The sequence below is a fragment of the Caretta caretta genome, chromosome 26, assembly GCF_965140235.1.
Source record: "Caretta caretta isolate rCarCar2 chromosome 26, rCarCar1.hap1, whole genome shotgun sequence".
NCBI classification, from domain to species: Eukaryota; Metazoa; Chordata; order Testudines; family Cheloniidae; genus Caretta; species Caretta caretta.
The window spans coordinates 13576151-13602192 of NC_134231.1; the positions used below are offsets into that span (position 1 = coordinate 13576151).

A 26042-nucleotide genomic window follows, 5' to 3' on the forward strand; every position below is an offset into this window, starting at 1 on the left:
GTGCCCTGCTTGGCCAGGTAATTCCATCCACCCGCCCTTCATTGCTCTGTCTGAGCTGGATGGATTCTCAATGGGGTCCAGAGGGATCTTTTCAAAGAGCCAAGGGGCTACTGGATGGGAGGTTCTGTCCCCGGTTAAGGAAACTCTCTGCAACTGAGAAGCCCAGGAGCAAGGACGCCTTTCTGAGAGGCACAGCCCTAGTGACCACCCATCCTTTGGGGAAGTACCTGTGGTACTGGGAGCCGCCGTGTGGGATGGACAGATGTGGAAGCAGGAACTAAGGTTGCAGATGCAGCTCGGTGGCATTAGACAGCCAGGAAAGGGAGAGCGACTGCTGGATTTCATGGGCCAGGTTAGGTCTCCCAAGTGGTTGGGATGGGAGCACTTGGGAATGGGTCTCCCAAGTTGACAGGACGAGTTTCCCCAATGGGTTCAGTTTTCTATGAAGGAGGTCTGGGCCAGGTTTCCTCATGTCTCTAATCTCCCCATCACAGCAGCGCATAGATTCCTGGTTGCTGGGAACCCCTCTCCGGCTCCGTGAGAGGGCCAGCTCCATGCCGGGCATTCCTGTCTAACCAAACCTTCTCTCCCCTGAAGGAGGATTGAGAGAGCAGGGAGACCTCAGCCGCGAGCTGCCTGATTGACTCTCTTACTGGCTGTTCTTCCCTCATTTGCTGGAGGAGGCCGAGTCTCTTGTTAAACACCAAACCCAGCGCTGCTATTAATTAATTGGAATCGGGCACAGACAGCCGCCTGGCTCCAGAGATTATCCGCTAACTCAATCAAGCAGCCGGCTGGAGCATGCTCACTCCGTGCCCTTCATTTGGGCAGAGCAGGATCTCCCCTCCTTTGGAACCGCGGAATCCATTGGCCCTGCTCCGGGCATCACTGTAATCACCTTGCATAGCAGGGCAATGCTACCTCAAGGAGATGTTTCTATTCCTGCAGCTACTCACAGAGGGGGTTCTAGCCACCCCTAGATTTGGCAAGGGGCTGGCAGTATTCCCTTGGTGATTTCTCCAAGCATGGCGACTAAGGGCTTTGAAGCATCTTCAGTTTCTCGTCTGTGTGTCTGGGACTTTCTAGAGGGGGTTTTAACATTGTAAGAAGGGAAAGTAACCTCTGGCGTGGGTGTATTATAAGCGTCCTTCTGTGCCTGATCCCAAGTGGATGTGAGTCTGCTACAGCCCCGGCTAGGGAGCTTTAGCTCAAACAAGCAGCTCCAGCTGTTAGCCCTGGCTGTCCCTGGTTCAATTCCTAATGTGTTTGGCCTTCATGTGACCTCATCTTAAGTTGCACGCATAGGTCAATGCAGGTTTCCAAAGAAGGGTTCGTGGCTAAACTTTGTTGTGGTGGGGTTTTTTAATTGACTCTAAAGCTCAGGAAGGAACAGAGGAGGCAGGATCATGGATGGAGGAAGAGGAGGGCAGTGAAGAACTCTGTCAAACTGCAAACGAAATCACATGAAAGCAGCATTGGTATTCCAATTCAGGGCAGGCTTTGTCACAGATCTTGGGGAGATAGTGGTAGAGAGGAAGGGTGGTTTTATGGCTAAGGCACAGGCCTGGGATGGTTCAATTCCAGCTGTGTCCCAAGACTACCTCTGTTGCCAATTAAATCTCTGTGCCTCAGTTTCCCCATCAGTGAAATGGGTATAGTAATGCTTTTCTAACTAGCAGGGTGTTCCAGAAGGATACATTCACGAATGGTGTGTGAGGGACGCATATTCTACTGATAAGCACCATAGAGAAACCAGCAAAGACTCCTGTGGATGCAATGTAAAGCCACGGTCCTTGACTTTCATGGACATTAAAACCCTTGTTTTTGTAAGCATCTAACACGGTTTTGTGGCCAAACGCCATCAAGGGAAATTACCCCTGAAGAATGAACTGGAGTTTGTTTTACTTTGTTAATCTGTTATACAGAGTTGCTGGACACTGTTAAACAGCTGCTGTGTTCCACTCCAGAAGTAGCTGCCTATCAGTGATTTGCAGCAGGCAGGGGAATGGTGAGCCACATACCTTACCTACCTCATAGGGATGCTGTACGGGAGAATTATTTAGGGGCTGATTCTGCAATCCTTAAAGGGACTAGTCAGTACAATCTCAAAGGACCTGCCAAACCAGAGGGGGTACTCAATAGTAATTGCTACTCCATGTAAAAACAGCAGAATTGGGTCCTTTTGGCTTGTAAAGTGCTTCTGAGATGCTAAGATAAGAGAGGCACTGATCAGCTGACACACGCTTTGCCTAAGGTTTCTCTGTAGTGGGAGCTCTAGGCTGGGAAACAGGACGCAGGGCCTGTGAAAAATCAGGGCCGGAAATATATTCCTGCTGTACAATTGTCATGTACGTAACCAAATATTCTCGTTGCTGATCCAGTAGGTGGTGCACTGCCCTCCAGCTAACACTGAGCCAATGCGCCCAGCCTGGTGCTAGGAGCCGCTATGGGACTGGAACTGCCATCTTCTAGATGAGATGTGATCGTGTCTTGACCTTCTGTGGCTCTAACAGGAGAAATGGGTTGTTAACAGCGATGTCTTGGTCAAATTCCTGCGCGAGCACTAATTATCTCCTGCCTCCCCAAAACTCTGTGTGTAGCTTAGTTGAAGTTTTTTCAATCCGCCTGAACATCTGATGTCATGCACTGCTCCATCCTGTTAAACAGCTGTCATGCCCCACCCCAGAGGTGGCTGCATTTCAGTGGTGCATGATTGAAAGCATTATATAAATAAATTAATTGCCATAATACTCTAATGAATTGTCCCTATTTAGAGAAAGAGAAATCCTGAACAGTTATTTGCCAGCGCGTTCTGTGCATTAAATATTTCATTTTTAATATATTTTAAGTAAATTTCCCCCCCAAACTAGAAACTCTTAGTAGGTGTAATATAATGATCCAATACTTAGAGTAGATAACAAGGTTTTCAATCTATCATTGTTGATGCATGTATTATTTACTGTGTGTATGTCGGGGGGGGGGGTGTAATAGGAGCCTATATAAGAAAAAGACCCGAAAATCGGGACTGTCCCTATAAAATCGGGACATCTGGTTCCCCTAGTCTATTGGTTTGAGTCTAAAATTGTACATCCTAGACCCCCTACTACTAATGGCAGTTCTCCTTTAGCTCATGTGTTAGCGGCGTGTGCTTTCAGAGCAGGAGGCTGAGAGTTCTAGCCCTGCTCTTGCTGTGAAGTTTGAGGTGGTCATGGGGGGCCAGCATAATAAGAACTAAGATGGCTCATTTTACCATAAGGTTCAGCCTGTCTATTGTGGAGCTGAGCCAAAGCAAGCTTTGGACCACCTGGCCTTTGAAGTTGGGATCTGGGGCTGACCATATCTGCCTGGGCCCTGTTTCTAATCCCATCACTGCTCTAGGCTCTGATTCTGGTTACCCCTTTGCTTAGCCATTCATGCTCTGGCCCAGTGTGGCTGTTACACTCTGTACATAGAGGTATTAACCGCAGTGAGATGCCTTGTCCTGATCTTATTGAATTCCGTGCCCATTTTGCCCTTGATTAATGGGATCACGACCAGCAAAATGGACACGTTTCACGCCTTCCATAAGTTTAATAGTGTTAGAAATGCTATTAAGAGTGCAAGCCCGCAGTCCTTCCTCAGGCAGAGCTCCCATTAACCTCCATGGGGGCCTTGGTGAGGGCTGCAGGATTGCCCCCAAAATGAGAGATTTCTGGAAGTTTTCATTTCAATCTCTTTGTGTGAAACAGCAAACAATTCAAAAACCACCAGCACCAATTGCTCTGACTGGTCCTGTTTTAACACGTTGTGTTGTCCTTTATGTGCACCAGCTACTAGAAGGTGACAGCCTACTGCTGCTGCCAGCCATTGGAGTTCCTACTTTAGCTCAAGTGGCAGAGGGTCATATTGCAAGTTACAGGTTAGATCTCTGCTAATAACAAGAGGTCCTTATATGGTCAGTTTCAGCAGAGAAGCTGGGAGCTTGATGGACTGTGGAGATCAAACTCCCCTCCAATGGCTACACCTGGTATTTCAAGGTCAAGCTGGTTGGGGAAGCTTCCAGTGCTGCTGCTGTCTGTACTTGTTTTCTTTCACCAGCACTAAATTAATTTTAAACCCACAGAAATGAAAATGAAGGTGTGTATTGGGGGTGGAGGAGGGAAAGAGACACTCCTGGAGTAGATGATCAAAAGACACAAAAATAGACCAGAAGGGAGCCTAATTTTGGAAGTTATTTTCCATTGCCAGAGCCTCTCCGTAGCTGCATCAGAAACCCTATGCCACTTACGTGATGCTCTATAGGCTGTGGAGAAAATAACATTTCAGACCCATGAACCTCTGCGTCTCCAGGGACTGCACTGAAAAGCCGGAGCTACTGTCTACTTAGATCGCTCCAGGTTGGTGTTTTTAAGCAAAAGTAACTTTTCCAGTTTAACTGAGTCTACCTGAAAATTCAGATTCCACATGGATTCACTGACAGTTGCTAGACAGTCTCTGTACTCTGAGCGCTGCATGCGAGGCAGAGATGATCAAACCGGTGAGATGCACAGTGTCCCTTTGCAGCTCTGATTCTGCCTTTATCTTTGCCAGTGGCTGCTGGTGGGTTGACAGCCCCATGTTTTCTGGGAGCTGTTTGAAGACAACAAAATCCGTCCCCCAATCCTAAATATAGTCTCCACTTACTTCCCCAAGTGAGAACTCCTTGGCTCTTGTTTGTATGATCTGTACACTTTAGATCTGCATCTGGAGCGTAGAACATGAATGACTTGCAGATTTTTGTGGCTATATAAGACCCCACGTTTGTAACGCTGCTGCATGCCAGGGCTACAGCTTCAAGGTGACAGCGGTGGTAGAACTCTCACCCTTCTGATCCTAAAGCGCAGGCCCCTTGGGCTAGAAGTTATGGAGACTCCCCATTAGCAGTATGGGCCTATGACACAAAGATGAGCAGCTCTGATTTCGTCTAGTAGAGGGCAGAGCTGCACAAACACACTAGTCAGCAAGTAGCAAAACTTAGTATCTGATGTAACCTGCCTATATGGCCCAGAAATTATCAGTATAAGGAGAGCAACTAAAAATGTACGCAACTTGTGGGCCAAAAATGAATGAATATCTGTTTCTTCTAACATAACCAGGCAGTCCTTATGGAGAAGGCATCTTTAGTTAATTACCAGCGTAGAAACCAATCATGCAAGTTCCTTAAATATACAGATAAACCAATGGGGCGGGGGGGCTATGAAGAAGCCAAGTACCTTACAAGATCTTGCCCTTGAATTCCAGATTTCCTGGCAGTGAGATCTGCCCGGCTGTTACATAAATCTCCCCAGGGAAGCAATGGATGCTCCATCACTTAAGGCATTTGCAGCTGGACTGGACAAAATGCTAGTAAACAGCACAATAGGGGCTGATACTGTATGGGGTGGAGGGGAATTAGATGGGACTTAATAGGTCTTTGTTCCTGACTTATACCGGAGTCAGGACAGAATCAAACCCAGCCAGCCAAAGGACTACATGGGGGTGGGGGGTAGGGGGGAGGAGAGAAATATTGTCTTTTTTCCCCCAAACCCCTTGAATCTCTTCTGAACATTTTCATGTTGTTCAAAAAGTCACTTTTGGCAGGGGGTGAGGTGTGGGGGCGGGTCAAAAATGTTTTGGCAAAATGTTCACCTGCTCTGTACCATTTATTAAGACCTCTATTAATCATGTGTTATAAACAGCTTAGAAAGGGTTACGGGGACCTTTAATATAAAGGGTGATTGCACGCAATGGCCGTCTCCCCAGTGACTGCAACAATGAAGGGGCGACAAACTTGCCCCTTGCAATAACTGCATCTGTTCTTGGAGCGCATCGAGGTGGATTTAGTCTGACCATCTCTCTCTCCACCCCATCCTGATGTTGCATAAAAAGCAAGGCACAGTGGGCTTTAGGAAGTAACATTAATTGTGGGGAAAGCAGGGGGTTGTCCCATATACAGTTCTGGAAATAAAGCCTCTTAGCTGGACGGTAGCATTTTTCCTCCCTGGATCTTAAAGTGCCTGTGTGGGCCAATATCATTGTGTGGCCTAGTAGATCAAACACTAGACTGAACCTCAGGAGACCTGAGTTATAGAACAACTCTGCCCTGGCCTGCTGGGTGGCCAGTTTCAGGCCAGCTCCGTGCCTCAGTTTCCCCATCTATAAAATGGAGCTGATACTGCCCTGAGATGGCTTTACTGATTGAAAATAGCTAGGTCATAGCAGAGGCCCGAAGTGAGGAGACAAACCTGGGATTTGGGAGGGCTGTGTGGTGCAGGTTGTCTCTCTCTGCCTCCTGAGAGCCAGCCTCTGTTTCTGTGTCGTGGCAGCATCTTGGCCCCACTAAAGTTCTGTCAGCTTCTGTTATAAGACCTCTCCCAGCCTGGTGGTGGGGCGTTCCAGGGGAAGGACAAACTGCTGCTGAGTTTAGTGCCCTTTGGGGTATGGCGTAAAGCTCACCGATTTCATTCAAGCCCATCCTGGCAAGCTCCCGGCAGGCTGTGGTGTGCAGAGAAGGGGCAGTGATTGTCATGAGGGGTGACTCATCTACTGTTGGCTGATGGAGAGGGGAGTGGTGTGTGAACACCTAAACAAACAGGGTTATTGAGTCTTTATGCTTGCTTAGAGAATAACTCCTTCTCCCCCCACTTGCCCCGTCCCCCAGTTGACTTTGCAAGGAGGATGCAGCAAGGAGTGATTATAGCATGGTGTGGTGAATGGATATGTGGCAGACCTGGGTTTTATTTCTAGTTCTCACACTGGCCTCCCGTGTGACCGTAGGCAAAAGTCCCTTCCCTTCTCTGTGCCTCAGTTTCCCCTCCCACCTTTGGCCTGTCTTGTTTCTAGATTGCAAAGCTCTTCTGTGCAGACACTCATCCTGTGTGTGTGTACAGCGCCTAGTGCAGTGGGCCAACTGGCTCAGCGCTGCTGTGATATAAATAACAGAACAGCAGAGAACGGAGTTGGGACCTGTTATAGTAGATCCCTCGCGGTCCTGTGCTCCTGAGTCTACTGTAAATTCCAGCTCTGGGAGGGTGTTTGCTTCATATTCAGAAGAGGGAGATTTGGTGTCAGGAGTCCTGGGTTCCCACCACGGGGCCAAGGGTCCTGACTCTGCCACTGACTCACTACATGACTTTGGGCAAGTCTCTCCCCTTCTTCTCTGCACCTCACTTTCCCAAGTGCAAAGTATCCGCATATTCCCACCCCCAGTAACCAATGGTTTCGGGTCCTGTCCTTTGCTTCCTGTCCTAGTGTTGGGCGGGGGACAGACGGCGCTCTGGGGAACGTGGCAGCCAGCAAAGGCAGATCCCAGCTTAGGGGCCCACACCGGAAATGGCTGCAAGGGGGAGCAATCCACCATCGCTGGGTGGGATGCTCCGAGCGAGCTCTGAGGCCAGCCTTGGGCATCTCCTCGCTGCAGCAGCCAACTCTGGTGTCGGAGCCCCACTGGGACCTTGACGATTGCATGGGGGAGAAGTGACCCAAATGACAGACGCAGCCAGCGTCAGTGGAGCGGAGAAATGCAAGGGAAGCAGGAAAACTTTCCCCTTCCTCCCAGTGTCTCTCAGAGCATGTCTGTAGCTAGCTCCTCGCAGACATGGAAGGGGACATGCCAGGGTGAGACAGGGCAGCTTAACGGGGACCAGAGGCTGGGGAACAAGGGGCATCAGGGCAGCCCTAGGGAATTAGGGTCCATAACGGGTAAGGTCAGCAATGGGGTGTTTTCCCAGGTTGGGGGCGACCAGCAGATGGGGCTATGCAATGGGGTGGCTGCAGCTCTGGGGGCTTGGAGCCCGTGTAACCGGGGCACCTGTGCAGGAACTCTGGGCTGGGGTCTCCGATGGAGACCTACAGATACCACGGCATGCTGAGCCTGGGTCTTTGGAGCCCAGGCTTGTGGACTCGGTGTTTCAAGCCCACGCTGTATTGTAAACCTGGGCTTAGAGTTGCTGGACTCAGGTCTGTGGCTTGAGCTGTGTCCACACTGAAAACTGACGGGGCTTGGACCTTAGTCTCAGTGGCACCTGGGCTCTGACCCACCTCCCTAGCGGAGTCCTGGGTGCTTGCTGACCCGAGTCAGACTGATTTGTCTGGCCAGAAGGTGCAGCTTGGGCTCAAAACTGAGTCCGAACCCAGGCTTAATGTGCCATGGAGACCTCTCCTGTGGGACTATCACCGTGCTGAAGGCTTGAAGCTCATCCCCTTCAGAGTCTGTACTTAGTCCATGACCCAGCATGATGCTACGAGGCCCTGTGCTGCAGGAGCTGGCCGGGCAGGTTGAACCGGTGTTACCATCTCCCACTGCCCTGTAGCCCCCACTTCTCCCTAGCTCAGCAGAGCGGGTGCAGAGAGGCCTAAAGGCGGGGGTCTGGGTCTGTATGATCTGTCCTTGGGAAGTGGTATCGGTGATTCAGCAGGGCCATCTGAGGCAGCACTGAGCTTACTGCCAGGTGCTACGTGGTGGTGTCTCGCCATCTACTGGGCAGATGTAAAACGGAGCTCTTCCTTGCTTAGCACGAAAGCTCCCCTACCACCTGGCTGGCTGCTGTTTGCAGCATAGAGGGGTATTTTTTTTACCCCTTATGTCCTGGCTAAATTCAGCTACCTTCCTTCCTCTTGAATTGTCCCAGCTGTTCCCTGACACTTCCCCTCCCATACTCTTCCATTGCTCCGATACACACTGCCCAGTTCCACCCCAGAGGTGGCCGCATTGCAGCAGCTGAAGTGATTCCCAAATAGTTTGCGTCGGGCTTTTGGGAGCCCTTGGGATGAAGGGAGCTGGGCTGGAAAGGCCATTTGATATTTGTATTGACTTTCCTCGGCTTCATGGGGGTTTACGGCAGAAGGTTCACCTCTTTCAACGTTGGCTTTGTCTCTGCTGAGGACATGGGGAAGCGAGTCCCTTCATTGGCCCTGCTGTAAATTGCAACCAGCACAGCAAGATCAGATGTCTCCTTGTGGGACAAGGAGTCCTCTCCAATTCTGGCTAATGCAGCGCAGCCAGCTGGCTGCTTCCAGGTTAGCTCCAGGCGTGGTAGGAGGAGGCTGAGGCCTTGAACCACAGCTTCCAAGCCCTGGCCTGGACAGACTGGCCTGTGTGTGGAGCAGTACGTCCAAATGCATCGCTGGTGCCGCTGTCTCTTCTGAGCCCAGCAAGGAGAGAAGCAGCTGCCCCTTCTCCCCTGTGCCAGATGGACCAGCCTGCCTGGGTTTGAGAAGGGGGTAGGGGGATAGGAGGGAGGCTGAGAGCTATGGATTAACAGGGTGGAGCTTTTCCTCCTCTCCCGTCCCCCCTGCCCATTCATCTTCTGCTCTGAAACTAAACCGCAGGCCAGCCCATGTCCTAGGGTTAAATGCAACCCCAGGAGCAGGTGTCACATCTGCTGGCTTGATCTCGAGCCCATGCAAAGACTCCCATTGACTTCAGAACGCATCCGGTCAAGCCCCAAGTGCCCTGCAGCCCTTGGCTACTCTCTGCCCAGGTCACCACCTCGTGGCTGCAGCCTAAAGAAAAGAGACGCCCCACTACTGCTAATGGGGCTCTGGAGACGAAAGCCGTGAGTTCTAGCCCCCCTGCTGGCTACAGTCCCCTGCTGGGGAAGGGTGAGGACAGGACAAGTGGGGTGTCCCTGTCTCCATCCACGTAAAGGCTTCCAGGGAAGCTGGGTATGGGACTGCCGAGGGGACTGTGCCTTAATGAGACTCGGACGCTGCGTCCTGGAGCAGGAATGAGGAACAAACCCACAGGTCACAGAAATCTCATGGCCGTACACTGGAAGCGACTTTCCCTCCCTCCATCCCCGTGTCCCTCTCTGTAAACCAGTGATAACAGTGTGAATCCATGGGTGAAATGGGCTATAGCGGGTCTAGGGGGTGGTGTTGCTGTCACGGTGAGAGACGGCCCTCGGCAGCTGCAGACCGATTCCAGCACTTATCGCTCTCTGCTCACAGCTGGCAGAAATCCCTTGCACCGCTGCTTATGCCAGTGCCTCCCTGGCGATTGCAGGGCGTTGCACCCGAGTAATTGAGAGCGAGCTTCCAGCTCAGTGTGAAGGCAGCCTGCTACTGCGCACAGACGTGGGGGGTCAAGCCTCCTGCAGCAGCTGCTGTTCTTGTTCCCGGCTTGCACACGGTATTTTGCTTTGCTTTCTATGCCGTTAACTCTGCCCCATAGTGGGCCCCCTCTCGCAAAGTGCTAAACGCACTCAGGAGCTCCAGGAGCGATCAGCCCTTCGCAGGGTATAGGGAAGGGCCGTGTGGCAGAGTTCATCCCATTGCTGTAAAGCGTGGGACTGAGAGGACACAAGGACAGCTGTCGGATCCCACCTAACCCATGCCCCGGGACTCCTCTATTGTAGGGACTTACCTCAACCTTTCTGTATTGATTCTCGCCACACCCCTGTACAACAGAGCAGGGCTGTCTTCTGATCTTTCAGAGGAGAAACTGAGGCCCCGAGAGGCTGAGTGAGTGGCACAAAATAACCCAGGGAGTCCGTGCCAGAGCAGGGGACTGAACGTGGGTCTAGGCTGGTGCCCTAAGCACGGACCACCCCGCCTGTCTCAGGGGGGAGACTGTCCCCTACAGCTCATTTTCTGGTGTTCTCGTCCAGTGTAGATTTAAAAGTCTCAAGTAATGAGGCTCCTCCCGCTCCCCCCGGGGAGATGATGCCCCAGCTTGTTAGATCTCATTTCTCTGAGACCTTTCCAGGTGTTTAGGCGAAACTCCTCTGGTTAATTTCTTCCCATCCCTCATTCATAACTGCACTGGCAGCATCTCAGGGCAAGAAGGATGGACGTTTTCTCCTGTTGAGAGTCAGTGTGATCTTCCTCTGGGGCTGTCGGCTGGCTCCTAGCCCAACTTTCCAGATCAGTTTCACCCACCTGCTTTCAGAACTCACCATCCCCCGGCACGGCACCAGGGCCAGGGGCAACTCTGCTGCAGAGCTATACAAGTTTCTCTCTCTCCAAAGCAGGACTCGTGATCTCAGGAAAACAGGGTTTTGCTGGGCAGGTTGTCATTTCTGCCCGAAATGCATGGAAAGGAAAGAGAAGCCATGCTCTTCTAGGAACGGTCGCCAGATTTCAGGTCGTGTTTTTAGTGCGGATTCAGGCGGGAGATTACGTCTGGACTGGCTGATACGTCCCTGCTTGGGAGACTAGGCGGTTGTCTCTACATTTCAGAGCTGGCCCAAACCTGAAAATATTAGCTGTTTTTATGACATTTACAGTCATGCTGCAAAGAGGGTGGTCTGTCCCTGCATAACAGCCAGCCCTGAGAATCCGGAGCAGCTGAGGAAGGGACAGGGGTTTCTCTCTAAGGAGCTGGCATAATGGAAGAGTGGCAGAAGCCGCAGGAACAGGAAGTCGGTCCCCTGGGACAGCGGGAACCTGCTAGGGAACAAGGACATCCAGGGTGGTGCTCGCTGAAAGAACAAGGCAGAATCCTGCTGGAGGAAGTGAGAGGCGAAGGGGGAAAATCCCCTTGGAGCTATAGCCCAGTGTGGGCTAGGGAACTGTTTGTGTTTGGAAAACCTACCCACCAGGAAAGAGACTCTGGCTGTGCCATGTGGTCTAGGTACAAGCCAGCACTTCACATGCATCTTGAGGCCTCAAGCAGATCTGGGTCCTGTTGCGCTAGGTGCTGTACAAAGCCATATGGGCGATTGGCACTTAACTGTCACTAACTTTCGATGGCTGGTGTACCCCTACCTGCTTTTACGGCCCTAGGGAGATCTCTCCCTGCCAACTTCCTCACAGTGAGTGAGTCCCTGCCCCACCACCATTGTCAGTCCATTGACAATGGAAAAGCCAGATCTAGCCACATTCCCGACCCAATTTCTCAGTTCAAAGAAGCCTGGCTGAGTTTTAGATCCACCCCCAAACTCTTGGGTGTCTCCACATGGGCTTGGTCTTCCCCCTCCCACTTTCCCCCCGTCTGCGCCGGGAACCCCAAGTCCTTGTGCTCATGCATCTTGCAGGAGATGAGCTGACAATGTCTCGCTTCATAGCTGGCTGGAGAAGCAGCAGCGAGATGGATGGCTCTGAAAAGTGCCAACTTGAAGGAAACTTCAACCGTACCTGGAACGATTCGAAACCATTAAAGCATCACCGGTTTTGCTGAGCAGAGTGCGCTGAAGTTTCATTTCCATGACTTTTTATATTTAAGTGGGGGGGGGCACTGCTGGCTCCCAGCCCCCTTGATCTTCCTTGTAGGGATTGTCAACATACTGGAAGCAACCCCTGGGTGTAGCTTTGGTGGTGTAGATCCCAGGTTCAAGCCAGGAGCGAATTTCACCCCAAAGTGAGTATTTGCAGCATAAAAACGGCTCCAAAGCAGGCTCGTTTGAGACCTGGGCTCTGCTCCCATCGCCATGAATGGTGAAAGTCCCAGAGGAAGGCAGGACAGAATAGAGGTTGCGGAGTTGGATATTTGGGGTTCTTTTTTCTTTTCTTTTTTAATCCTTTGCTCCTGGAATCAGGAGATGGCATGAGCATCTCGGCTTTCATTTTCAGAAAAGCGTCTGGTCTGCGGAGAAAAGATTGCACATGTATCGAGACTGCGCCGGCAAAGCTCAGACACCAGCAGGCACATGGAAAGAGCCCGATATTTACTATTTTTTAAAACTCTCGATTTTTTAAAATCCCAATGGTGTGGGGCCAGCCTCGCTATTTTTGGATGGCTGGGGTTGGCAGCACTGAGAATGCCAGAGTTTTGCCTACATTGCAGCCTTCACCGTTGCTACTGCCTGCCTACAAGCATCTCCAGTGGCTTCAGAGGGGAGCAGGATCGGCCTGTGCTTACCAGGGTGCCACCAGGAACACTTTCTGGCCCATGCAAGGGGGATCCCTTCTACGCAGCCTCTCTGATTCCAGCCCATGCAGCTCAGCTGACAGGATCGGGGCCAAAGCCCAACAACCCTTACCCTGCAAGGTGAGCTAATACCAATAACATTGGCAGTATTTTCCCATCAGTTATGTACTAATACATGTGTGCCTACCTTAAGCTTCTCTAGGCTGCATTTCTGTTGCCACATGGAATGTCATGGACCCCATCTCCAAACCCACAGGCCCCTACTACTGGAGTGCAGGAGAATCGCCATTTGCAGTCCGGGGTGTAGGATACACCGTTGAGCAGTTCTGATCCCATCCATTGGAGGGCAGCAGTGCCCAGTCTGGTTAATATTGTTAATATCACTAACATGATTCTTCATAGCCAAATTTTAACTCTGCCTCAGGCTATTTTTAGCATCCCACTGTAACCTGTGCCGGGAGGCGAGGGGCTGGGTAGATGTTGTCATTCCGTCTCACGGCATCTCACTTTGTGCGGTGCACCATTGCTATACGTCTCCCTTTATAGCAACCCAGATCATTGCTGAGATGTCACCGTAACCACAAGTGCAACGTGGTTTCTGATCTCACCGCGCTAGCCCAAGGTGCCTCTGTTGCATTCTATTGTATTGTGTGTCTTCTGTATTGAACAAGAGTGGGCAAACTGTTTCCTATTAACGTGAATGGCTAAACAGCTCGATAGGCACGTCTGGGAATGGTTGCAGCCAGCAAATCGCTTTTAAATCTCCACACCAGCCGGGAAAACTTCCTTATTAAAGATAATCCTGCTTCCTATGCGACGGCATGCTCCTGTCTGTCTTAAATACCTCTCTGCTATACTGAGTGCCTCACAATCTATTTCCCAATGCCCTTATGAGGCAGGGCTTTATCCCTCATTGTACAGATGAGGAACTGAGGTGCAGAGAAACTAAGTGACATGCCCAAGGTCCCACGCAAAGTCTGATCTGGGTCTCTCCCATCCTAGCCCAGTCCCCTAGTCTAGAGGATATAAGGCAAGGAGTCACCAACTGTAGCGGCCTTGGCTGGCTGTACGTACAGTACCACATGCCGTCTGTGACCCCCATTCTGCTAGGTGCTGTACATGCGTAGTCAGAAACAGTCACTTCCCCACAGAACTTGCTCCCTGCCTCTCTCTCATTGGCATAGGTTGTATTTTCTTCATTTTACAGACGCATAAACAGGGACTTGCTCAAGGTGGGACTGGAAGACAGATCTCCAGACCCCTGGGCTAGTAGCCCAGCCGCTAGACTGGCTTCAGGGACCCCTTAATGTTCACTAGAATCATAGAATATCAGGGTTGGAAGGGACCTCAGGAGATCATCTAGTCCAACCCCCTGCTCAAAGCAGGACCGATCCCCAATTTTTGGCCCTAAATGGCCCCCTCAAGGATTGAACTCACAACCCTGGGTTTAGCAGGCCAATGCTCAAACCGCTGAACTATCCCTCCCTCACGTGTCTGAATCCATCCACCCAGCTTCTGTTCAGCGTTCACCAGCTCCTCCCAGGCAGCCCCCAGTGGCTTTCAGAGCCCCAGCAAAATCCTGCCAGTAGCAGCTCCTCCATGAAACACTCTGTGCTTTCCAAGCCCCACACCGAGAGGAGAAGCCATCGGGCGGAAATAATCCCCCCTCGGCTCGGTCGGGTAACAGACTGTGTTTTCTAGCCTATCAGCTGCAGTCAAAGATTCTCCGCTCCTGAGGCTTTCTCAGCTGGGATTCCTGGCTGGGGGCTCTGGAGCTGGAGCTGCCAACTGTCTAGCTGACTGTCTCAGCAGGAGGAGCAACTTGTGCCTCGTGCATGGAGGTTCCCGCAGGATGTTTGCACTGTTGGTGCTGGCACTGGGCGGTGAAAACGCCTGTCGAACGACATATGCACGATGGCTCGATCCTACTCCCATTTGAGCCAGTGGCAGAGCATGATCAGACCTTTCTTTTGTAGCTTATCTCTAGGGCCCTACCAAACGCACGGCCGCATCATGGACTGTGAACTCTGGTCTCCCCCCCGCTGAAATCTGCTCTTTTGTGTGCTTTTACCCTTTACTATACAGATTTCACGGGGAGACCAGCATTCCTCCAGTTGGGGGTCCTGACCCAAAAGGGAGTTGCGGGGGGGGGGTCACAAGGTTATTTTAGGGGGGTTGCGGTATTGCCACCCTTACTTCCCTGCTGCCTTCGGAGCTGGGCAGCTGGAGAGCAGCGGCTGCTGACTGAGGACCAGTAAAGGGGGCAATACCGTACCAGGCAGTCCTGACTTCTGCCCTGCTGCTGGCGGTCGTGCCGCCTTCAGGGCTGGGCTCCCGGCCAGCAGCCACCGCTCCCCGGCTGCCCGGCTCTGAAAGCAGCGCGACAGCCAGCAGGAGTGGAGAAGTCAGGCTAGCAGTATTGCAACCACCCCCCCCCCATAACCTTGGGACCCCCCCCCAGAACTCCTTTTTGAGTCAGGACCCCTACCATTACAACACTGCGAAATTTCAGATTTAAATAGCTGAAATCATGAAATGTACGATTTTTAAAATCCTACTGTGACGGGTTCGGTCACAGAGACCATCACCTGACATGCTGGAATTACCTCTGAGCCCGTTTTCCCTGCCACCTTGGGACTCCAGAACCCGGCCTTGTTGAGCCAGACACGCCAGCCTCCTGCAACACAGACCCAGGGTCTGAACCACGCCCCCAAAGCTGCAGGCTTAACTGAAAACCACTCAGTAGGTCACCTATCTCCAACACCCAGACACCCGGTTCCCAATGGGATCCAAACTCCAAATAAATCCGTTTTACTCTGTATAAAGCTTCTACAAGATAAACTCATAACTTGTCCGCCCTCTATAACACTGATAGAGAGATACGCACAGCTGTTTGCCCCCCCGGTATTAATCACTTACTCAACCCATTGCTTCATGGCCAGGGAGGGACCAGGGGCAGTGCAGTGGGTATCAGATGGGCTGGAAGTGGGGCCAGGAGCCGGGGAACTAGGGTCTGCACCCCAGTGTGGTAGGTAATCAGCTGCATGGGGATCTTTCTCTGACCCGATGCAGCGAGGGGTGGGGGCTGTTAGGTCTGATACGATGTCGCCTGGCTCCCTATGCACTTGTATGGAGCAGCAGAGGCCTGGGAGCCGCTCTGCATTCTTTGATCCCTGGCTGTTCCGGGGACCGGATCTACCCCTGGTGATCGCATGGGGGCTGCTGGAGGAGAGCGAGCCTGGTTTCCTAGTTAATGTGCAATCACGTGCTGTGACTTCAGGGGAATCTTGCCTGCCCGGGTCCCAGCGCGCAGAAGAGCCGGGCTAGGGAACCAGCACAGACTTTGCAAGCGCCAAGTTCACCGGTGGGCCGCAGAGAACGGGCAGCTGTGGCTGTGTGGGCGAATGGGAAGGCTTGAGGGAGCTGTCACACCTAGTCACACGGTGACTGGGCAGGTCCGCGGCGCTATGGGTTCCACAGTAGCCTCCAGATGGGAGTCGGTCCAGTTCAGCAAGCAGGTGCGATCCCTCGGGGCTCCCCTCGCACAGAGGCATGGGTGGGGACCGACCCTGCTCTCTTCAGTACCAAAGCCGCTGGCCTCTACTGTATTTAGGTTGGACATTAGGAAAAGGTTCCTAACTGTCAGGGTGGTTCAGCACTGGAATAAATTGCCCAGGGAGGTTGTGGAATCTCCATCATTGGAGGCTTTTAAGAGCAGGTCAAGCAAACACCTGCCAGGGATAGTCTGGCTCATACTTAGTCCTGCCATAGTACAGAGGGCTGGGCTAGATGACCTCTCGAGGTCCCTTCCAGTCCTACATCTCTCTGACCCTATGTGAGGTCACTTAGCAGCTTGGGGTTAGTCTTTATATAGGGAAACATGGTCACACGTACAAAGCCAGGCTGTTACTGGTACTCCACAGGGATTTGGGCTCAGCCGGTCTGAGGTGCATCTTAAGTGGTATCTTGAATCCTGCCTTGTCAGCTATATCCAGTGTGAACCCAAATAGGTTCAATGACTGTTCAGATTTTGCATGCAGCTAGGAAAGATGATCTTGTGGCTAAGGTGCTTGAGTTGAACTCACTTTTCCTGAGAAACGTTCCTGGCTCTGCTGCAGTCTCCCATTATGAGTTGGGGCACATCACTGACCCTGTGCCTCAGTTTCCCCATCTGTAAAATGGGGGATAAAAATCCTTCCTTGCTCTGGTCGGGTCTGCTTAGAGCCCAAGCTCCCGGGGCCATGGCTGGTCTCTTGCTTTGTGTTTGTACAGCACCTAGCACAATGGGGCTGCAATCTCACTGAGACTAATAGTAACAGCAGTAGGGCCGCAGATGACGCATGATGACATTCAGCTTTGAGAGCCCCGCCCCCCCCCCGCATTTCCGAGGCCCAATTTGGCCCGTGTTACCCATCGACCGCCTGTGTTAAGTACAGGATTGGCTGGGACCCAGGGACACAGCTAAACACACAACAATAAAACCAAGTAAATATTTGCAGCCATTAGAATGGGGCAGGGAGCTGATTGATTACCTTCGATCCCGCTCCCTTGCCCCCCCCAGTGGAACAATACTTGCTTACTCATACTTTATTAAAAACAACCTCTTTCCTTTTTGCTCTTTAATAATTCACGGCGCTAATTGTCTAGAAACGCAAACTTCAAAATGCCAACTCAGTGAGTTCATCTCCACACGCCCCTCCGCCCCCCCCCCCCGGTTCCCCACTGCTCTCCATCCATCACATTCTCTGCGCTCTCCTCTTTTTGGTCTCACTTTCTTCCCTCTTTTTCTCTCGCCCCTTTCATTTCTCCTCCTCCCTGCCTTCAATGAGAGAGGCAAAGGGGAACGAAGCCTACCAGGCTGCATTAGCCACCCCGTCGCTGATTATGATTAGCCCCGGATCCGCGTCAGGCCCTGCCTGCAAAGGACTGTTAGAGCAGAAATAAACATCGCTCGGGTTTCGCTTAAACACGCAACTCGCTAACGAAAGCCGCAGCTAATTGAGTTAAAAGGCTTTCTCAAAGAGTAGCACCGGGATCCGCTGCTGATGAAATCCAAGCTGCGGTAATTAGTGTGGGGGGCGGGGGGGGAGGATCAAATACAACTTTTTTTTTTTTTTATGGCCTGGTGCAATTTGACAGCCAGCTGCTCCTTTCCCTTCTAAAATGTCATTTGCCTCTTTTGGTTTCAGGTGACACCAGGAGAACAAAGTGGGTTAAAAGAGGACTGGCCCTTTAACCGGGGAGGCGGGGTTTGCAAGTAACTCCACCCCTTTAGGAGGAGCCTGCGAGGGGAGGAGAGAGAAGACCCAGGTGTCTTTCCCTTTCAGGCCCTTTACCATGAGAGGGTTTGGAGGGGGGAGATTCTCCCCACGCCCCGCTGGAAATCTGTCCTTCATGGTTCCTCCCCTGAGCTCCAAGGCTCCTCCCAAGTGGGTGGAGCGACAGGACCCAGCTGCTTTATTAAAGGGCCCATCCTCATGGTCCTCCCCCCGCCCCCGTGCTCCTGGTCGGCTGCTCATTGCTGTCGAAAGCGCCACACGGCTTGTGCTCCACCAATGTCTTTCAGGGGCCCTCCCCGCCTCCGTGGGCACGGGGGGGCTCTCCGCCTGCTCGCTTGGCGCTTTCATAGAAGATCAGGGCGGGAAGAGAGCTCAGGAGGTCATCTAAGTCCAACCCCCTGCTCAAAGCAGGACCGATCCCCCAATTTTGGCCCCAGATCCCTAAATGGTCCCCTCAAGGATTGAACTCACCACCCTGGGTTTAGCAGGCCAATGCTCAAACCGCTGAGCTATCCGTCCCCCCTGCCCCCCGCTTTTATTCCTGGTGTCACAAAGACAGGGGAGCCAGCCCGTTAAGAGGGAGCCCCGTAGACTGTGTCCTGGCAGGGGCAGGCGTGTTCCCACCACACGCTCCCTTCGGTAGCCTGACGAGGAAATGGATAGCAGGCAGAAAGAAGGAACGTGGGTCAGAGTCGGGGTCCACAGTGGCGGATTTAGAGATAGTGGGGCCCTGTGCGCAGCTTCATTGTCGGGGGGGGGTCCCCAGGGGACCTAGCCAAGAAAAAGAACATTCTCTCTTATCTCCCCCCCCTCCCCGTTTTTAATTCTTTTTTTCTTCATCTTCCTCCTATATTATAACTAATGGGAAGTAAATGAAAACAAAGCGAGGTACCTTGATTGGGGCAGGGGTTGGGGTGTGGGAGGGGGTAAAGGGTGCAGGGTCTGGGAGGAAGTTTGGGTGCTGGGTGCAGGCTCTGGGCTGGGGCAGGAGGTTGGGGTTGGGGTGTAGGAGGGGGTAAGGGGTGCGGGCTCTGGGAGGAAGTTTGGGTGCTGGGTGCAGGCTCTGGGCTGGGGCAGGAGGTTGGGGTTGGGGTGTGGGAGGGGGTAAGGGGTGCGGGCTCTGGGAGGAAGTTTGGGTGCTGGGTGAAGGCTCTGGGCTGGGGCAGGAGGTTGGGGTTGGGGTGTAGGAGGGGGTAAGGGGTGCGGGCTCTGGGAGGAAGTTTGGGTGCTGGGTGCAGGCTCTGGGCTGGGGCAGGAGGTTGGGGTTGGGGTGTGGGAGGGGGTAAGGGGTGCGGGCTCTGGGAGGAAGTTTGGGTGCTGGGTGCAGGCTCTGGGCTGGGGCAGGAGGTTGGGGTGCAGGAGGGGGGCAAAGGGGCAGCGCTTACCTCAGGTGGCACAGCTCCCAAAGCGACTGGCACCCGCCCCCGCTAGCAGCTCCTAGGCGGGGTGGGTCAGGGGGTCTCCGCACATCACTGCCTGCAGGTGCCACCCCCGCAGCTCCCATTGGCCACAGTTCCCTGCCAATGGGAGCTGTGGAGTCGGCACCCCCGCAGGGGCCGCTGGGACATGCCAGTTGCTTCCGGGAGCGGCGCGGCGTGAGGGAGGCAGCCTGGGCAGGGAGCTGCCTTTGCCCTGCGGCTCTGCTGCTGGCATGTCTCTGCGCTCCCCTTGGAGGAGGGGGGCAGCAGGTCTGGGTGCACTGCCCAGGGCAGGGGCCACCGCATGGTTTGTTTCATGGTAAATCCTCTCCTGGGGGTGCAGTCCAGTGCCCCGTCTCCAATGGTGAAGAAACCTTATAATGGGATATCAGTGGAATAACTTGCACATAGGGAAGTTGCTTCTTGCACCCACCAATCAAGAGCTGACTTCTCTTTATTTGTCTCCTGGCAGTGCCTAGAGGCCAGGGACGCATTGTGCTGAGTGCCGGAGAGTCCTACCACAACCTCGGGGCTTATGTCCTGATGCACCAGAGTTTATATCCTTTCCCTGCATTGGGTAGCTCATTAGCATATAGACGTGTCTAATCCTTTGTATAGAAGTATCTGACCTCCTTTGTCAAGCACTTTGCCATCTGCAAGCACTACGAACGAGCTGGATAGTCTCGTTCTTTGATTCTTGCTAAGCTCTTAGCCGGTGTGAACTCTTGTGGAGGTGAGTTCCGCAGGTTAACCGTGCAACGGTGTGAAATAGCCGCTGCTTTTCTCAATGTTAAAATTGAGGCCTTTTGATATCCTTCTGCCATTCTTGTATTATGAGAGAGGAAAAAGAGGTGTGCCCTTGGCCTGCTGGGCGGAGCACTCAACAGGTGCTTGGGATATTTGGGTTTTATTCCCAACTCTGCTGGGTGACCTTAGGCAAGTCACTTCCCCTCTCCGTGCCTCAGTTTCCCCATCTGTAAAAGCGCTTTCCTCCTTTGTAAAGTGCTTTGAGATCTACAGTTGAAAAGTTCTATATCAGAATATTATCCCAATCATTATTTTATAGACCTCTACCGTATCCTCTCTTATGAGACTCCTCCCTACTAAATAGACTAGGTCTTTTCAGTCTCTCTTTGGTGGAGATTATTTCCAGGTCCCTTATAATTGTTGTCCCCCATCTCTAAGCCTCCTCTGTTGTGCCCTGTTTAAGATAGGGTGATCCCTACTGACCCTGGTTGATTTATACATGGGCAGCCTTCTATTGTCCCTACCTTTTCTTAGGCCGCCTAAAACTTTGTTTGCTTCTATTCTCTGCCCCTGCTGCTACGGAGCTCTTCACTAAGCTGTCCACAATGAAGCCCAAGGCTCTTTCCTGAGTGCTCACCATTAATTTAGAGCCTATCACTCCGAATGAGTAAAAATATCTACAGTAGCAGGGCCTGAAGGTTAGGAGAAGCATCCGCAAATGGCTCTTACGCTAATCACTTTGGGAAATCATCCCTAAAAAAAGCCCGCGGGTTTGGAAGCCGGCTCCCATTCTGTGCAGGGAACCAAAGGATTAAACCCCTTCTTCGCCACCCAGATTCAGGGCTGTTGGGAGGAGCCACTTTGGTGCTGGCATGGATTAGATAGAGCAGCCTTGGGGTGGCTCTAATTTATAGCTGCTTGTGGGGCCCAGAATCTCGGCAGCATCACGTGCTAAGGACACGCCCTCTCAAGGCTGCTGGGCCAGAGACTGGGGGAGAACCGGCAGAGGACTGATTATGGCACTTTACTCTGCTTTTACCCCGGGCGATTGTCCCTGGCTAGTTGTAGTGCCGTACAGCCGCTGTAAGTTCCTGGAGCAGCATATATGGGCTGGGGACTGGGGTTGAGGGCAGCGGGGAATCTCTCTCCTGCCACACTTTTGCCTACCTCTGGCCTGCCTGCCCTGTTCCCCAAGCTCCCGGAGCTGCAGTGACCTTTCTCTGGCCAAGGAAGACGTGACGGGGGGCCCTATGAACGCTTCCAGCTTAGCCCCTCTGTAGAGCGATGTCCTCTCAGCTCCGCCGGCTGCAGCCCACCCAGCCTCTGCGATAGCCCAGGGAGCCAGAGTCCAGCCCCTGCAGCACACGCCTGGCTGTCCTGCAGGGCAGAATTCAGAGTGCTCCGAGGATGATGCAGACTGCACTGTGATGTGCCTTTGCACATGCTGCTTCTGCCCTACGCTCCCTTCCTCGGAGGATCTCAAAGCGCGTTGCAAACAGGAATGCCCAAAGTCTCACAGCCCTGTATGTGCGGCGTGACAGTCCCATCTGCAGGGGAAGCCCCCGCGGCCTTATCCACTCAGGACATCCGCCCGTATCTGCCAGGCCTACGTCTACTGATCACACGTTCAGGGCTGGATGAACCTTTTGTGAGCCCGCTGCCAAACGTATTTGTGGGCCCCCGTGGGAGCAATGGCGCGTGGCGTGGGGAGGTCAGTCCCCAGAGCTAGGGGCCAGCCAGAGGCAATGGGGCATGGCAGGGGAAGCCCCGCTCCGCCCAGCCCAGTGCGAGGGCACTATTTACGAACTGGTTGTTGCCAGATGCACAGTGGCCGGCCTGTCCCTGTGCCACCAGCATGCCCCTTCCCTTCTGGGGTGAGCCCACGCCACACAGCCCCCCCCAACACCTCATCACTCCCTATGCCCAGAGCCCCCCTGGACCCACTATGGCCAGCGCCTCCCCCAGATCCCCCCCCACACAAATGCACAGCGCCGTGCACAACACCACCCCTGCCCACAGCCCCACCACAACTGCCCAGCACCCCCCACAGAACCCCCACTCCCTTGTGCCCCAACACACACAGATCCACCCCGCCCCTTCACAGCCCAGCACCCCCCAGACCTCCCACAGACCCACTCTCCCCGGCCCTGCCTCCCGGCTGCACTCACCAGCCCTGCTGGGAGGCAACTGTGTCTGCCGGGGTGAGCCGGCAGCGCAGCCAGGGCTGGTCCCGGGGCCGGGAATCGCTCCTCGGGAGTGGCGTGATTAGCCAGGCCAGAGCCTGCCCCGGCCGGGCTCCCTCAAGACACCTTGCCTGGAGGGGCCCAGCCAAGCCCCCCACACTGTCTCCCCGCCCGGCTGAGATTGGCCAGGCTTCTGCCCCAGTCCCAGGTGGCTCGGCTCCGGGGAGACAGGCGGGCCCCACAGATGGTGGGAAGCAGAGACTGCCTGGAGCTGGGGTGCACTGGGGTCCAGCCGGGGGGCAGAGAGGATCAGGGGGTGGGGCCGGGGTGGGAGAGGAGCCCTCGGCCAACCAGCGGGCAGGCCAAGAGGAGCAAGCAGTGGGCGGGGGGAGCCAGCGGGGTTTCAGGACACAGTGCAAGTGGTGCAGGCCGGGGCCCCTTCCGAGCACAGGCCCGGCTCCATGGAGCCACTGTAAACCCGGCACTGCACACGCTGACTCAGTGGTATCTCCTCTCTTAGCTTTCCCTAGACTGTCTCCAAGGTCCGACAAGTTCTGCAGCGTGTCCTATTCCCCTGCTGCACTCGGCTGTAACCCGGGTTCGTTTCAGGGAACCGTGGGTGCCAGGAAGGGGTTGTGCCCACCGCTCATTGTGTGTCATGTGTCAACCCCCTCTGTGCCCAAGTCGCTGAGGACAAGAGCCTGCTACCGTGAGTAGCTCAGGGAGTCAGTTCCTGTTCAGCTGGTGTTCTTCGTTCTGTGGGTCCTGGGCTGGATCCCCAGCAGTGGCCAAGTTGCTAGTCATTGCACCTGGCTGGAGCCGCAATGCCAGGATCCCTAAGGGCTGTTAGAGGAGAGGGGAAGAGAATTTCCTGCGGAGCTCTCGCAGAGGTACGGGGGGGCTGGGGTCCCCTGTTTGGGGAAGGGATCCAGAGAAGTCTGTTAGGTGAGGAGGAAGGTGAATGGGAGAAGGGCAGGTGCGGAGGGAGAGAATGAGAAAATTTTTGGATACGGTTCAGCTAATCATTTGAGTCCTTCACGGCTCATCCAGACTGAACCGCCAAGCTTTTTAATGGCCTATCCATCAGAGCACATCCTTCCCCGCAGCCCCATCTCCAGCTTCTCACATGGCGATGAGCAGATGGACGCTTGATTGCCGGGGGCTCTTCAGTGTTAAAGTGGGGGGAGGGGAGGAGGGCTCCTGAGAATCCCCACTTCACCTCGGAGATTCCCTCCGGCTTTTCCAGGCTGTGGCAGACTGAGTGAGCTGAGTCCAGGATCAGGCAAAATCCAGCATCTTGGCTTCTCTGAAGAGTGAAGGGGAGGGATTCCTTGGGGAGTGGAGTTCTGGGTGGAGGAGTCTTAAGCGAGGCTGATGTAAGCAAATCTGGGACCTGCTGCAACGCTGTTCAGCTGGGGGTGGGGAGCAGTCCCAGCTGTAACATCCTTGCAAACCTCCCCTTATCCTCGCAGGTGGGAGGTCACGTGCATGATGCATCCAGGACTGGGGCTGAGAAAGGGCTCGAGCGGTGGTTCCATCCTGGACTCACCCCTCCCCTCGACCAGTGTGGAGAGGACCAGGTGCTAGAGAATCCAAGGGCTGGAGGAATAGTGGATGGAGGTTTTCCTTATTTAGCAGGGCCCCAGCCAGCGCAGCCATAAAGGGGGAGACAGGAGCGGTAGCTTATTAGCAGCCCAGGGCTCTGTCAGCCCCCATTCCACACCCACGTGCCTTTGGCGCGCACACAGGCTGAGCCAGACCTGGTCCTCCAACTCAACGCAAAAGCCAGGAGGTCAGTGTGGAGGGCTTTTATTACATTTGTTGACACCTTCCCCCTTGGTACTGGGAGTCGGAACGTAAAGGAAAAGGAGTCCAGGGTCTTGAGAACCCAGCATAGTGCCTAAAGTAGAAAGTGAATCATCTTTTCTATGTGCGTTACGGCAGTGGTTAGCGATCGGGTCCCATTGTGCTAGGCGCTGAACACACAGTGATAGATGGTCTCTGCCTCAAGGAGGTTACTGTCTAAATAGATCAGATGGGGGAGGGGTGAAGAAGCACAGGGAGATGCAGTGACTTGCCCACAGGTCACCCTGCAGGCCAGAGGCCAAGTTGGGACTAGAACTAGATCTCCTGAGTCCCAGTCTAGTGCTCTATCTGCTGGATCACCTTGCGTTTTTCTGACTCCTTCTCCCAAGGTGCTTTGACAAAGCCCTGGCTGGGATGATTTAATTGGGGCTTGGTCCTGCTTTGAGCAGGGGGTTGGACTGGATGACCTCCTGAGGTCCCTTCCAGCCCTGATATTCTATGATTCTATGATTCTATGCAGTCTCTCTCTCGATAATACTGCTGAAATGCAGCCGCTTCTGGGCTGGAGGGCAGCAGCCAGGGAACGAGAGATGCAGCAGGCTAGGGGGATTTTGGCCAAGGCCACTGGAGTAAACCCCAACTCTTAGGAGAGGTATGGGGAGGTATTGAGCATCCACACACAGCCAGCAGGCACACAGGTTTCCTTGTGGTCTCTACTGAAAGCCTCACCCTGGCAGCTGGGGGCCATTTATCCCCCCAGGGAAGGAAGAAGAGGACACTGCCTGGCTTTGAACCTGTGATCCCAGAACCTGCTTCTCTGCTGGCGTTCCTTCTGTAGCAAGAGTGGGAGGTTTCCCATTGCCTAGCAGGTAGACAAGGCGAAGGGGGCTCAGGGCCAGATTCTCAACCGATGTGAATGGCCACTGAGGATCTGGCACTGGGCGTTTCTAACCTGAGCTTTAAGCCATAGGTGCGTCTACACTACAAAGAAAAGCCACCGAGGTGCAGAGCCCAGCTCAATGGACTCGGGTGGGAGGGCCAAAACGAGCAGTGTGGGGTTCCCACTCGGGCCGGAGCCTGGGCTCTGGGACCCTCTCCTGGCTACGTTTCAGAGCCCGAGCTCCAGCCGGAGGGACCACGGCTCCTTTTGGCCCCACAGCCTGAGTCACCTGCCCTGGGCTCTGAGCCGCGGATTTCTCTTTGCAGTGTAGATGCAGCCGGGGAAGTTTCCTGGGTCATGGGGCGCTCGGGATGGGGCGGGGAGCGTCCGGCAGGGAAACTGCGAAGAGTTCCCGTGGGGTCTGTCCCGCCGGTTAGAGGGAGGGCCAGAGGCTGCGAGCGCCGCAGCAGGGGGCTTTGGCAGCAGCTTGTGGCGTGGGATAGCGTGGAGGAGTGAATGTGAGAGTCCGTCTCTCCACCGTGGCTTTTCCCCCTTCCCACGCTTCCTAACGAAACCGCCAAAGCACTCCCACCACGGGCTGGTCTAGCGGCCGAGCCAGCAGAGCACCGGTTCCCACAGGGCCTAGGCGCTGGGCTCGTGCTCTCTGCCCCTGCCCTCCCCGTCTCTCTCGCTTCCCTCCCCGGGGCTTCTGGCCCTCGCGGTTCTTTATCCGCCTCCCCAGCCCCACGCCAGAGCGCTCTCCCCACTCCTCCCAGCCACCTCTGGGGCTCAGCTTTCCCCTGCCCACCCCCCGGCCCCTCTGTAAGGCTCTCGGCAGCTGCCTTTGGAAGGGATCCAGGGAGGATTATTTTGCAGGCGGCTTCATTCCAGCTACCCTCTGTATCCCAGACCCTGGCCCCC

At 53.9% G+C, this 26042-nt stretch overlaps 1 protein-coding gene across 4 annotated transcripts in view; it reads left to right on the forward strand.

Moving 5' to 3' along the window:
- The window catches only part of KCNIP3 (potassium voltage-gated channel interacting protein 3), an 81171-nt gene that overhangs the window by 24516 nt on the left and 30613 nt on the right, over nucleotides 1–26042 (forward strand). For 2 of the 4 annotated variants that reach the window (XM_048829622.2, XM_048829619.2), the window contains exon 3: nucleotides 22956–23144. The exons of the other annotated variants lie outside the window; for them this stretch is intronic. In XM_048829622.2, the coding sequence (XP_048685579.2) occupies nucleotides 22956–23144 (189 nt within the window). The remainder of the gene's footprint in view (nucleotides 1–22955; nucleotides 23145–26042) is intronic. 4 annotated transcript variants of the gene reach the window in all.